The sequence below is a fragment of the Lithobates pipiens genome, unplaced genomic scaffold, assembly GCF_037356315.1.
Source record: "Lithobates pipiens isolate NorthernLeopardFrog02 unplaced genomic scaffold, aLitPip1_a1.2 Scaffold_10, whole genome shotgun sequence".
NCBI classification, from domain to species: Eukaryota; Metazoa; Chordata; class Amphibia; order Anura; family Ranidae; genus Lithobates; species Lithobates pipiens.
The window spans coordinates 697,062-711,889 of record NW_027507686.1 but is presented as its reverse complement, the minus strand read 5'-3'; the positions used below and the strand labels follow the sequence as shown (position 1 = coordinate 711,889).

General features: G+C 47.5%; 1 protein-coding gene across 1 annotated transcript in view; it reads left to right on the top strand.

The window, feature by feature from the left end:
* The window catches only part of LOC143926627 (cadherin-1-like), a 96,085-nt gene extending 91,803 nt beyond the window's left edge, over positions 1–4,282 (top strand). The window contains 1 exon segment of the mRNA XM_077450544.1: positions 982–4,282. Within this exon segment, the coding sequence (XP_077306670.1) occupies positions 982–1,188 (207 nt within the window). The 3' untranslated portion in view covers positions 1,189–4,282.
* Positions 4,283–14,828: the final 10,546 nt, after the last annotated feature.

The following is a 14,828-nucleotide window of genomic DNA, read 5'->3' as shown; positions in this document are numbered from 1 at the left end:
TAAAACTGGAGCACACAGAATCTGGTGCAGCTGTGCATGGTAACCAATCAGCTTCCAGGTTTTTTTGCCACAGCTTAATTGAACAAGCTAAAGTTATAAGGGGATTGGCTCCCATACACAGCTGCACCAGATTCTGCGTGCTCCAGTTTTAGGAAATCCCCCCAAAGAATACACATTATATCACTGAGGGGGGCGCTCTTGCTGTGCAGTGTGAATGCTGCATCCTCTTTATATAAATGGAGATCTACATTCACATAGTACCAGAGACTACAATAGAATGCATTCAAAAGGCTAAATTCACAAACCTAATGCAGGATAAGGACCATTCTTCTGTTTGTAGCCAAGTCCAATGAGATTTAAAATGAAAGTCACATGGCTAATACAGAGACCCTCCCCCTTGTGTGAGAGCTTTGTGAAATAGACCTGTTTTGTTGGTGAAGTGTGCAGATTATGTGATCCAAACTTAAAATGTATCTGAACCCGAGAACAAAAATTTGTATTAATACACCTGTCCTTAGATGTGGTGGGCGCTTTCGTTTTCTGCTTTCACACCTTTTTTTTTTTTTTGCTTTACTTTACCCGGTACTCCTACTATTATCTCACTTCCTGTCCCAGGGTGACAACCATACTGAGCAGCCTTGTCACTAGGGATGCCACCTCATCCCTTTAAACCCCAACACATATGAATTACACGGGTTCTGTGGCTGATTAAGGTGGTAATTAATCTCACTTGGTGCCTTATCTGTATTAAATTAGAACCCGTGCAATACATATGTGTTCGGGATTAAAGGGATGAGGGGGCAACTTTAGTTGTCACCCACCCTAGGACAGGGAGTGTGTTAGGACTTCATAACGCCATCTTCTTGTCTTGATAACACAGATTGTGCACCCTCCAGCTTTAGTAAATATCCCCCCATAATGTACAGAAATGTTGTTAATACATCTGCTGATTGTCCTGATCATTTCTTCCTCCCCCCCCAGAATCTGAACGCGGCTGACAACGACCCCACCGCCCCCCCATATGACTCGCTCCTGGTGTTTGACTATGAAGGTAGCGGGTCGGAAGCCGCCTCTCTCAGCTCTCTGCACTCCTCCAGCTCTGGCGGGGATCAGGATTACAGCGCTCTGAATGACTGGGGTCCACGCTTCACCAAGCTGGCCGACATGTACGGAGGGGACGAGGACTAATCTGCACACTGTAACCCTTCAGGAACTGTCAGTGCCCGCCATCCCATAGTGTACATAGCCAGTATGGAGGACCACCACTTCTTCATTTCCCATCACAGGACTCCGGCTTAGTGCTGACCGAGTCGTCCTTATGGGGACTTCACACGCGGCCTTCCTTGCTGCAGGAAATGCATTGATTATTATTATTGTCATTTTCTAAAGATCGCACCTTTTTAAAGCAGACCTGTCACCCCAAAATCCTTCCACCAGACAATCGGGGAAGGGCCCTAAATTCAAAAATATGCTTCATATAAAAACATTCGCAGGCCGAGCCAATCAGAGTCAGAGATGGGAATGAAATGAATGGAATCATATAGAGGGAGAATTTATGGATCTCTTCAGGAACCCGAATATTATTGTTACCATCGGGGAGGGAAAACTGGCTGCAAATTTAGATCAATGGGCTCCTCTGCATTCATTTCCATACACACCATTAAAAATGTTGTTGCCTCTTCATTTATTAGTCCTTTAAGGCCCTGATTGCAGTGTATAGTCAGAGGGATATGAACATTCCACCAGAGAAATCCATTGTAAAGGATTCCTTCTCTTTTCTGATCCACCATGGCAAGAGCTCCAACACTAAACCTCATGTGACCAGTCATCATGTGACAGGGCTGCTGAAGCAGAGAGACTGAGCGTGCTCTGAGCCGGTTCACAGGCACACTTGCTTGTCCATGTCCATGTTCCTGGATGGCAGCTTCCTATAATAAGAATGAACTCTCCCATCATAACCCTCCATCAGTATTGGACAGAATTGTCTCTACAATTCACTGAAATCAATACAGGGGGCGCCATTGATGCCTCCAGCTTCTTCTCCTTTTCTGATCTGAGTTCCCAGCAGGTATCCAGGGATGTCAGGACTTATAGTCTGCTTATTTGTCCCTAAGAGGGCACTAAGACGGCTGGATAAGTGACGGGTCACCAACGGCGCCCTCCATGCCCAATCAGTGCCGGTCTGGTTTGTCCCGGTGACAGGTCTGCTTTAAATAATGATCTCTGCCAAAAAAATTCCAGTCTCTTACGTTGTGCTTATATATGATTTTTATATACATTTGATTTAATCTTTTCAGAGCTTCTTTAATTTATGGCTGGGGTATCGGTCGGGTGTTTTTGTGTGGCGCGAGTTGTAGGTAGGAAAGCGGCGGGGGGGGGGGGGGGTGGGGGGGAGAAATTTTCATAGAAACAAATATTCTGTGTAAAGACCAGAAAACCTCAGAAATCCCAACGCCGGCAAGAATGTGTCCATTTTTTATTTTTAAGTAGAGAAGAGTGTCATAGAGACCAGATATGGAGGAAACGGAATTCCCAACTCTTGTATTATCAGAATACCAATATATAGAGAGCGTTGGGATTATCGCCAAAATCCTGCGCTTGTACATAGGAGACGTTAAAGTCCACCTCCGGCCAAAACTTTACTTTTAACTTTGCACAGACTAGGAAGGCGTAGAACTCCCATCGGATGTTTTATTGGGACAAGCAGGAGTGCCGTGTCCAAAAATATGTTTATTCCATTAAGATAATCCAATAACACTTTTACAGACTCGAGGAAGCCCCTTCATTGGGGCTTAAAGTATTGGTGGGTGTCAGTAGGTGGGAGGAAACCAAGTATTAAAGTATTACTCTCAGGCAAGTTGTTGCAGCAACAATAGATTTTTATTGGGCATCTTTGTCTCTATTGGGGTCTCTGTCCCTATTGGAATCTCTGTCCCTATTGGGGTCCCTATTGGGGGTCTCTGTCCCCATTGGGGTCTCTGTCCCTATTGGGGGTCTCTGTCCCTATTGGGCGTCTCTGTCCCTATTGGGCATATATGTCCCTATTGGGGGTCCCTATTGGGCGTCTCTGTCCCCATAGTTGAATTTCCCCCTCCCCCTTTTCCTTGCTGGGACAAGAAGTGATGGGAAATCTCCCCAATGGGAGTCTCGGCCAATAAATAAAATAAGGAAGATTTATTTATTCTTCCTAAATGTATTCAAAAGCCAAATAAAAGCTGTGACTGGAATTGGGTTTTTCATGGAACATCTCCTCCTGGAGAGCTTCCTTCAACAACCAATCAGCTTCCAGCTGTCATTTCCCGGGGCAGTTCTAAAAAAAGGAATCATCCAATAACGTGTCTGGAAGGTGATAGAATGATATTTTTTCATCTGTAGATGATGTGGCGGGGTGTCCGCCGTACTGCGCCTCTCTGTAAAACGTCTGACCTGATTGGATATGAAAGTCTCTCCGCTGCGTATTTTATGATCTCAGAAAAGATGTATTTTTGTATTTTCATGACTTCTCTATAAAGATGTAATGTGGGAAGTTTCCATGTCCCATGAATTGTGACATTAAAACAGCTGTTCACAGGAAATGTTGGGTGTACATCGGGGGAGGGGCGTTTCTAAACGTTTATAGCAGCAGAAATGGCGGCTGTGAGGGGGGTGGAGCTTAAAGTTTAAGGGGAACATTCAAGACTCGACGATGACACAATGTCCATTGAGAAAATATTGGGTGGGAACCTTTTTGGAGGGCGGAGACCTCTAGGGACATCCTCTTCACTTGGCCCCTCCTCTTCCCTGCTGGTTTATATTAGTTGGGAAACATTTACGGGGGTGTAGATGCCGCTTCCCCAATGCCAAACTTGGAACAAACAATCTCAGGGTTTATATTAAATGTGGCCATCCGCTCCCCATTATCCCCCACTCCGCCAATCTGTGGAGAACTCTGTGATTGGAGGAGAGGTACGGCTGTGTGAAGGCGCCCCCTAGTGGTGGGTGAACTTTAGCATTCAGGTTGGAGGCAGCACATTGCTCCTATTAATAGGGGCTCTTCAGCTTACAATTGCCTCCTCAGAACCTTGGTGGGACATCTACATCTCATATAGAAATGCTTTAACCCTTCATATCCTGAAATCATTGCCTTCTTCGCTGTCAGAGGTATCTTCCATGTCTATGGATCTCTTCCCTGTATCTACATCTACAGACATTATAGTGAAAGCTCCAGATATTTGTTGTGTTTATCAATGTTGTTTTTGTATAAAAGAAAGCTGTTTATATAAAATAAAGATTTTAAAATGTATCTTTTGTGGTGTTTTGGTAGTTTCATGTTATAGGGATCTTTGAAAAAAGTGGGCAGGTCTAAGGGGTGGAGCACCAAGTGTCTGGAGCCCAGCCCCCGAGGAAGAAGGTGGCCTGGTATGAGGAATTGTGAATGACTGGGTGCGTCACTTACCCGGGGAAGAGATGGCACCAGGATGCAGTATGGGAAGAAGACAGCTGGCAGGGGCAGTGTGATGCTTTGGGCGATGTTCTGCTGGGAAGCCCTGGCTCTACCATTCATGTGGATGTTACTTGACACGTACCACCTACCTAAACATTGTTGGTGACCATTGGTACACCCCTTGAAAAGGGGCATCCTCTGATGGCAGTGGCCTCTATTCAGCAGGATAATGCTCCCTGCCACACTGCATAAATGGATCAAGAATGGTTTGAGGAACCCAACAATGAGTTTGAGGTGTTGACTTGGCCTTCAAATTCTCCAAATATCAGTCCAATTGAGCATCTGTGGGATGTGTTAGAAAAACAAGTCCGATCCATGGAGGCCCCATCCCCCAACTTACAGGACAAGGATCTGCTAGTGACGGCTTGGTGCCAGATACCACAGCGTGCCTTCAGGGGTCTAGGGGAGTCCATGCCCCAATGGGTTATGGGTGGTGGTCATACTTTTGTGGCTGATCGGTATATTGTGACGGATGTGTAGTAAAGAGAGAACTGCTTATTTACTTAATGCCAAACTGAGCGATACACTCTGGATATAAATACTGCGCGGGTCGGACAAGCCAATAGACCTCTTCATTAGAAGAGTTAAAGGAGAACTCCATCCTTGGCACCATGTAAAGTTACAGCTTGTATAAATCTGTGATATTAAACTGTTGTATTCCTGAAAGCGGCGATGAAAATTGGGAAATTTTTTGGTGCCGCTGATTTACACAGCACTTTGAGTTACAATCTAAGGTCCCTAACTCACATCCATACACATGCCGGGGTCACTTTACACAAGAGACAACTAACCTCCAAGCATATCTTTGGAGTGTGGGAGGAAACCGGAGTACCCAAAGGAAACCCACAGGGAGAACATGGAATCTCTATGCAGGCAGTGCTATGGTTGGGATTCAAACCAAGGACCCCAGTGCTGCCAGGCGGAAGTGCTAAGCGCTTAGCCACTGTGCTGCCCTCAAAGATACATTTGTTGAAACTTTAAAAAAAAAACAACAACAAACACCACCACCTCGAGAAAAGCTCCCTCTCCAGGCCTTTCCATACTCATTTGCTCGATCAGCCGAGCCCTTGTCAACCAGAGTTCCGTGGAATCCTACAGTTCCTCTAGAGGTGGCTGATTGGCCTCCCACCTGATGGCGTCTCAGATTTCCAGGGCCAACTCCACTTGGCAAAGCCAGAAGCTCGAACTACATTATATTTGTATCTGTCTGTGGCATTCCGACCACCACTCTATGGGGGAACATTCTGGCCACCAATGGAAGGAGCATTCTTCACCCCGACCCCCAATAATAAGAATTGCTTTTAGCAGGAGTTCCCTGAGATCTGAAAATTATTTCAAGAGATCGTTTGGGAGGAAAAAAGGGTGGGAAAGGCTGGTCTAGAGCATGATTGGTGCCCATTAATGAGCTTTAGATTATGGCATTTGCACCGGGTTTAGGAAGTGGGGGGGGGGGGGTGTTAGTGGGTCATTGACCCTCCAGGTCCTCTTTGATTTTACAGATGAGTGTTGCTATGAGGTAAGAGACGGCCTCAGAACATGACGTGGTCACCATACAGCAGTGCTTCTCACATAATGCAGCAACAGCCACACACAGGAGACACCCAACGTTAGAGGTGACTTGTTCTTTCAGAGCAAACACACATTTTGCCCACTGAAGCCGACAAGTATTCCAGCATTTCTTCCTCGCTTTTTCTCTCTCACACAGCTAACGAGACCCCAGTACTGACGGAAAGGGGTGGGGGTGGGGGGTTTGGATCAAACAAGCGGTCTGTGCAGGTTCCCAATCAGGGGAGGGCTGACAGCCTTAGGCCTGGGGGGCAAGTCCAGTCACGTGGCCCACTTTAACCCCAAATAAGTTCACTATCTATGCCCACCTTGTATTACAAGGTTACCCATGGCTAGTGGCCAGCAGAGCCCTACAGGCCATGATAAGCTCCCAGCAGGACCTACAGGTGCATGGCCAGCTCCCAGCCTGTGGGTCCTGCTGGGCACTGGCCATAGCCAGCTCCCAGTAGGACCAACAGGCAGCGGTGGTGTGTCCATAAAGGCGCATGAGCGCTGCCCCCCTGTCACTCGCTCTCTCACATAGATAGATTGCATGAATCTATATATGGTTGCTGCTGCCGCCCCCTATTCATGTGCCTGGTCCTTTGTTGGGCGCCATGCATATGAATTACAGTGGTGGAGTTTCTTTGGAAATGCCTGATTAGAGCCATAGGCTCAAATAGGCTTCCTGATTAGAGCCATGGGCTCTAATAGGCTTCCAAAAGGGAAAACAGCGGGTACACTGCTGTGCATTCGCCGATTACTTATTGGTGTGTTAGAGAACCGAAGACATCGCTTTCCTAACACTGACCTGGCTCACAGCCAATCAGGTTGCTCAGGTCATGTTACCTGTCACCTGATTGGCTGAAACAACAGGCGCCGCTATTGGACGCCTGATGGGAGGAGAGGACGGGAGGAAAAGAAGTGCAGGAGACGCATGAAGGACCCACTCATTGTCACCTGCTGCCCCACAAGACAGGGCAAGTGCAGGGCAGAAGGCAAGCGGGTGGCACACTGTCACACTGGCAGCATTTGATTGGCACAGTGGCTGCGAATAATTTTTTTTTTCACATTTTTTTCAGTTTGCCCCCCCCCCCCAAAATATTTTAGCACCAACCGCCACTGCCAACAGGCCATGATTAGTTCCAGCAGGACCCACAGGGAATGGCCAGCTCCCAGCAGGACATCATGTACTGTACCATTCCCGAGTCTTTTCTGCAGGTGATCCCTCTGTGTAACGCGGGGACAAGGTCATCCAGTGCCCAGGCAAAGATAGCAAACTGCGCCCCCCCCCAGGTGGAAGAGGGAATGGGGGTAATAGTGACATAATGTTTGTGACGTGCTGTGGGGTCCCTGGAAGGAAAAAAAAAATGCTGCTGCATTTCTGTCAGTTTGAGAAGGACTGATTGATAACTATGTCAGTGCCATCCAGTGCACTGCGATAAAATGTAGAATTACTGTATATTATTGCAGCTTACTGCACCGCACCTCTGGACGGTACTGCAGTGTAAATGGGGCACATAGAGAACAGTTGTATTCTATGTGCTCTAGCAGTGACTGGTAAAAATGCCAGTCACTGCACTAGTGTGAAAAAGCCCAAATTCTGTAGTATAAGTTAATGGAGAGTGAGGGGCTGCATGTGTTAGACTGAGGCATGATTCTGACAGAACTATTGTATTAGATAAAAGTAAGCTGGGATGGAAAGGGTGTCAGCCCAAGTACATGTGTGGAATGCCTAGAGCTGAGAGGCTACAGTGATTTATATGAGGAGAGCAGAATTACAAAACAGGAGAGAAGATAAAATGAATGGGAAAAAGATAAGTGGATTGGTGCAAGGAGAGTGTGACTTACCTACAGCAAGATTGTACCGGTGTTCTGCCTAATAGAGTCCGGCCATCCATATGTGTCCGTTCCGTACTGCGCATGCGCAGTACGGAGCAGACGAAGCTTCGGAAAATCTCCGAAGCTGAACGGCGCCTGCGCCGTGAGTGGAGGAGGTAGCCCCACTATCCAAGCGGACATAGGGTTTAGAATTTTAGAGGGCCCCTCGCGGGAGAGCTTCGCTCGCCACGCTTCGGGCTCGGCCTCGCTGCGCTCTGCTCTTTTTTATTCTAACTCTATGTCCACTTGGATAGTGGGGATAGAACCTGGACTCACGGCGCAGGCGCCGTTCATCCTCGGCAATTTTCGGAATCTGTGCTCCTGTGTACTGCGCATGCGCAGTACGCAGGGGACAGCATCTGATGGAGGACCCTATTTCACAAGACACCGGCCAGGAGAGATGAGTGCACAGAGGGAGGGGGAGGGGGATGAAGCATGAGTGAAATCAGCCTGGAATAAATGAAAGAATCTGAACAGAAACAAACGTGATGTGTCCTGGAAGGAGAGAGAGGTTATAGGAGAGCAGCCAGTAGGAGAGTTAACACAGCAGCAGGAGAATGATAGCTTGAAGTTGCTGGCTGGCCGGCCCCCCTGAGAAGTGATGGGTCTCCCTGCCGGGAATAGAAGTTACCTGCTTCGCTGCTCAGTTCCCTCCAGTCTCTACCCACCAGACTACAACTCCCAGAATGCAGCGCAGCAGCAACACAGCCAATCAGCGGCCGACTTCCTCAAAAAAAAAAAAAAAAAAAATATGTCAGCAAACAGCCTGTTTTGATTAAAAGTTAGACGGCCTGGGGGGGAGATTTCCACCCTGCCCCCCGGCCCAGCCCGCCCCTGTTCCCGATGGTTGTTACTGGTTGTTAGGATGCTGGTCGGCCCAATGCCCAAGGATGTAATATTGAAAAAGGTGACGTAAGCGGGTGACTCCGCCCTCTGATGTCACGTGATGTCAGAAGGGGCGGGGTCACCGGATGGCCCTGCCCTTGGCTATGTAACAGCTGCCACTGCGAAAAGGCTGCAGTCGGCGGGACGCCTCCCACGGAGGTGTTTTTCAGTTTTTTTGTTTTTTCTTCTCGGGACCGTCGGCACTGTGATTGATGGATTTACATCACAGTAAACACTTTCTTTTTTTTTTTTTTTAAATAACGGAATTGTCAAAAACTGTCTGCTGTTGTTTTTACTTTTTTGGTGTATGGGTAGGGGTAAGTGGCCTGGTATGGCTCAGGAGGGGGGGGCACTCTTTTGTGCTCCCACCTTTTCCTGCGGCCTGCCAGGTTGCATGCTGGGATAAGGGTCTGGTATGGATTTTGGGGGGGGGGGATCCCCATGCAGTTGAAAGGATGAGTCTGAAAAATGATTTTATTTAATTGTTGACTAAATCCATTAACACATGTTTTGGATTTTAACTGAATTAATTTGTCCAAAAACAGAATGCATTACACATTAGTGCAGCTGTGGGAGAGCAAGCACTGGCACTGCCGGTAGGGTTGGCACCCTCTGTTCAAGCCAGAGCCAAACCCTCTATCACTGTAGTGCAAAACCTACCTTAGTGGGGTTGTAAAGGATTTTTTATTTTATTTTTTTAAATAACAAACAAGTTATACTTGCCTCCTCTGTGTAATGGTTTTGCACAGGGTGGCCCCAATCCTTCTTTTCTGGGGTCCTCCAGTGGCGCTCCTGGCTACTCCCCACATTGAGTGCCCCCTCGGAGACCCACATTCCAAGGGGACACCTGTGTGGGTACGCTCCAGAGTCCAGCTGTTGCATCCAATGACACAGACAGCAGAACTCAGCCCCGCCCCCCCTCCCCCACACCTGTGTCACTGGATTTGACAGCAGCAGGAACCAATGGCTGCACTGCTATCAATCTATCCAGTGAGGACCTGAGACACCGACTGGAGCTGCTGGGCCGTTCTTGTCGATGGAATGATCAGGTTCAGGAAAGTTAAAGCGGAGGTCCACCCTAAAATGGACCTCCGCTCATCGGAATCCCCCCCCCTCCGGCGCCACAATCGGCACCTTTCAGGGGGGAGGGGGGTGCAGTTACCTGGATAATCCAGGTAACTGCACCCACTTCCGGGCTAGCTCTCTGCGGAACGGGCGTACGTTACGCCCCCGTTCCGCAAGCGCCCGCCCCCTTCAGCAAGTGCCCCGCTGCCTGCTGGGAAACACACAGCTCCCAGAGGCAGCGGGGACCGTCCGGATTGCGCCGCGCGGCTCGCGCATGCGCAGTAGGGAACCGGGAAATGAAGCCGAAAGGCTCCATTTCCTGATTCCCATACCCAAGATGGCGGCGGGACCCGGCAGCCGAGCGAGCGATCGGCTTCGGGTGCCGACATCGCGGGCGCGCTGGACAGGTAAGTGTCACTATTTAAAAGTCAGCAGCTGCAGTATTTGTAGCTGCTGGCTTTAAAAAAAAAAAAAAAAACGCGGAGTCCCGGTGGACTCCCGCTTTAAAGAGGGGCTCTGGAGGGCTGCTGCACTGCAGGAGGTTTTTCACCTTAAAGCATAGAATGCAAATCAGGTTTACAACCCCATCAACCCTTTTCCTGGTTCACTGACATCACACTGCATTGCTGTTAGAGCTGCCACCTCACCCTTTAAACCCGAACACCTTTGAATTACTCGGGTTCTGAGACGAATTAAATGCAGATGAGGCACCAAGTGAGTTTAATTACCACCTTAATCAGTCACAGAACCCGTGTAATTCATATGTGTTCAGGTTTAAAAGGATGAGGTGGCAACTATAATTGCTGTGCAGATCCCATGCGATGTCTGTGCAATGCGAATTCAGCCATACAAACTGTGTGCCTGAAACTGCATCGCATTCCCACCAAAATGGTGCAGGACCCTCTTTTTGGTCCGCACTTGAATCGGATCGCATGGGTGTTCACATCTAGGAGATCCGATTTTATATATATATATATATCATACATTATCCACTTAAGGACCGCCTCGCGCCGATGTACGTCGGCAGAATGGCACGGCTGGGCACAGGCACGTACCCGTACATTGCTTTTTAAAGCGGTAGTAAACCCGCTATTTATTTATTTTATTTTTTTAACACCTGCAAAGCAAAAGGCATAATGAGCTAGTATGCACCGCATACTAGCTCATTATGAAATACTTACCTTAGAACGAGGCCCCGACATCTGGCCCGATTCACGCCGAGGGAGCTGACATGCTCCCTCGGCGTTTCTTCCGGGTATCGCGGCTCCGGCGCTGTGAGTGGCCGGAGCTGTGATATCGTCACTCCTGCGCATGCGCGCGGGAGATTTCTTTTCCAGCCGCCGGCCACTGCCGGATTTTCAGGCCGAGAATCCCCTCGTGCGCATGCGCTGCTGCAGTCAGCGGCGCATACCGAGGTGAATATCTCCTAAACCGTACAGGTTTAGGAGATATTTTTTTTACCTACAGGTAAGCCTTATTATAGGCTTTCCTGTAGGTAAAAGTTACAAAAAAGGGTATACAACCACTTTAAGTGCCCAACCATGGGTCGGGAGCGCGCCACCGCCGGCGCGCTCCTGACCCGGTCCTGAGATCCGTGGCCGCGGGACCAGCGGACCCGATCGCCGCTGGTGTCCCGCGATCGGGTCACAGAGCTGAAGAACAAAGAGAGGTCGGTGTAAACAAACCTCTCCCCGTGCTTCCTACTGAGCCTGTCACCGATCGTCTGTTCCCTTTTATAGGAAGAGACGATCAGTGACGTCACATGCCAGGCCACGCAATAAAAAACACATAACGTCATACATAACACCTACACTGACCCCTAGTGGTTAACTCCTTCGCTGCCAGTGTCATTTACATAGGAATCAGTGCATTTAAATAGCACTGATTGCTGTATAAATGACAATGGTCTCAAAAATGTGTCAAAAATGTCCGATGTGTCCGCCGTAATGTCGCAGTCACAATAAAAATTGCTGATCGCCGCCATTACTAGTAAAAAAAAAAAATTAATAAAAATGCTATAAAACTCTCCCCTATTTGTAAACGCTATAACTTTTGCGCAAACCAATCAATAATCGCTAATTATAAAAATATGTAGAAGAATACGTATCGGCCAAAACTGAGGAACAAAAAAGTTATTTATATATTTTTTGGGGATATTTATTATAACAAAAGTAAAAAATATTGCATTTTTTTCAAAATTGGCGCTCTATTTTTGTTTATAGCGCAAAAATAAAAAACCACAGAGGTGATCAAAATACCACCAAAAGAAAGCTCTATTTGTGGGAAAAAAAGGACGCCAATTTTTGTTTGGGAGACACGTTGCACGACCGCGCAATTGTCAGTTAAAGCGACGCAGTGCCGAATCGCAAAAAGGGTCCTTTGGCTGCAAATTGGTCCGGGGCTTAAGTGGTTAAACATCAGATTCCTGCACCTTTCACAGTTCACACGGCAATTTGCGAACCGATCTGGGGGTGTCAGGGCCTTCACATTGACACCCGCACAGGATTTGCAGTGAAGGAAGCTCAAAAGGAAAAGTAACAGATGACAAAACATGATACATCCCCACCCCCCCCCCGCTGCCTTTCTTGGCTCGTCCGGGATCTCCCGTCCCACCGGGAGGAGCGAGCGAACAACCAGCACGTCCACCGGCTGGCGGGAGACCCGAACAATGCCGGAATCTAACCACGCATGTAAGATATCACCACGATTGTTAGAGCGAAAGCAATAATTCTAGTACTAGACCTCCTCTGTGACTCTAAGCTCGTAACCTGTAGACATTTTTAAAGCTTTGCCAATGGAGATTTTGTAAGTACTGTCGTTTTTGCGCAATTTTAAAGTGGGACATGTTAGGTGTCTATTTACTCGGCGTAACATCATCTTTCACATTATACAAAAAAATTTAGCTAACTTTACTGTTTGTTTTTTTATGTTTAATTCATGAAAGTGTATTTTTTCCCAAAAAAATTGTGTTTGAAAGACCACAAAATACTGTGACATAAAATATTGCAACAATTGCCTTTTACAGATACACTAGACTTAAATAAGTACAAAGCCAGCCCACCTGTTATCTGTGTGTTTATTTTGTCATCATATGTGTGCATAGTCTGTTGCATTAGGGTGTAAACCCCAAAGCTCAAACACACATGCGTGTATATATATATATATATATATATATATATATATGGCAGTAGGGCAATTCATAGTGTCAGTAGAACCCATGGGTGGTGTCAGTAGAGCAGTGGATGGTGTCAGTGGGCAAGGACTGGTGTCAGTAGTTTATTTTTATTTTTTATTACTTTTTACAATTTAATTTTCTTTATTTATTTTTTTATCATCATTTTTTATTATTTTCTTTTGCATGCAGCCTAGCCAGTCAGGAAAGGGGGTGGGGACGAGCGAGCGCCCCCCCCCCTCCTGAACCGTACCAGGCCGCGTGCCCTCAACATGGGCCCCCCCCCACCCCAAAGCACCTTGTCCTCATGTTGATCAGGACAAGGGCCTCTTCCTGACAACCCTGGCCGTTGGTTGTCGGGGTCTGCGGGCGGGGGGCTTATCGGAATCCGGGAGCCCCCTTAATAAGGGGGCCCCCAGATATCGGCCCTCCACCCTATGTGAATGAGTATTGGGTACGATGTACCCCTACCCATTCACCTGGTGAGAAAAGTGTAAAGAAAAAAAACACAACACATGTTTTTAAAATAATTTATTGCACAGCTCCGGTGGTCTTCTCTTCTTCCGTCTTGGGGGGTCTTCTCACTGGACTCCTCCGCTATCTTCTGCTCTACTAGCGGAGGAGCCGGCTTTCTTCTTCGGACTTCAGGGGTCTTGTCCCCCTCTTCGGTTCTTCTTGCTGGGCCTCCGCTTTCTTCTTCCAGCTCTTTTACTAGTGGTGGCCCGGTCTTCTGTCGCCGCCGCCTTCTCTTCTTCTTCCTTGAGATGTTGACTCAATGCTCTCTCTGGCCGCAATGACAGGGACGCGTTGGTGACCCCACCCCCTTATGATGTCACAGTCCCGGATGACTACGCAGGGCGGTGTCAATCTCGCCGATGGAGGTGGTGACATTGACTTCCTTCGCTAGTCCCGGCTACCTGGAGCCACGTTCAAAATGAATGGACTTTACTCCGTGTGTGGGCAAGTCCGTTCATTTCAAAAGTCCGGCAGACTCCCGCCATAGTCCGGCGGTTTATCCACCGGACCTAGTCCTCCAGAAAAGTCCAGTCATGTGTGGGCAGGTGCACTTGTTTGGAAAGTCCGGCGGGTCTCCGCATCAGAGTCCGGCGGTTTGTCCGATTGCGTGTACGCGGCATAAGTCACATTCTCATGGAATCAGAACTCCACACAGAGAAAAGGGTAACAAGAAGAAGAAGAAGAAGTTGAGAGTCATTTAAGCCGCTGCTTCACATTGAGATCCAAAACGCTCTCCGGTTTCCGGGTGAAGTTAATTTTTTAAAAATGTTAAATTTTTTAGAAATGTAATTTGGCTCCGCCCAATGAGTATAAAACACATGGCGATTGGGTGAGCCAAGATGCTTTTCATATTGGCTTCTTATTCTGAATTTCTCATTGGAATGCATGGCTGTCGGAGCGCCACGTTTGGCGCCGTATTTTATGATTTTTATCACTTGGCTCGGCCCAAATATAATAATATCTAATAGAAGGACGCCCAATTCTATGAGAAACCAATCACACCCGGAGGAGCCACAGAGGAAATGTCATCTATTCAGAACCCCCGTTATATACATGGCGGTCAGGGAGATCGAATTGTTGTTACATTCACGATTTTTATTATAAAACCTGCAGATGATTGTTTAATAAATAATCTTTTTTGTGAATAAAGATCCACCCCGAATAAGGAGCCAATCTCTGCATCAGGATTCCCATCATCACCACAAATATAAAATGGTAAATGTGAAACAATCATTTCTACAAACACTTTACCAGAAAGTACAAAAAACCTCCCAAAAAAAT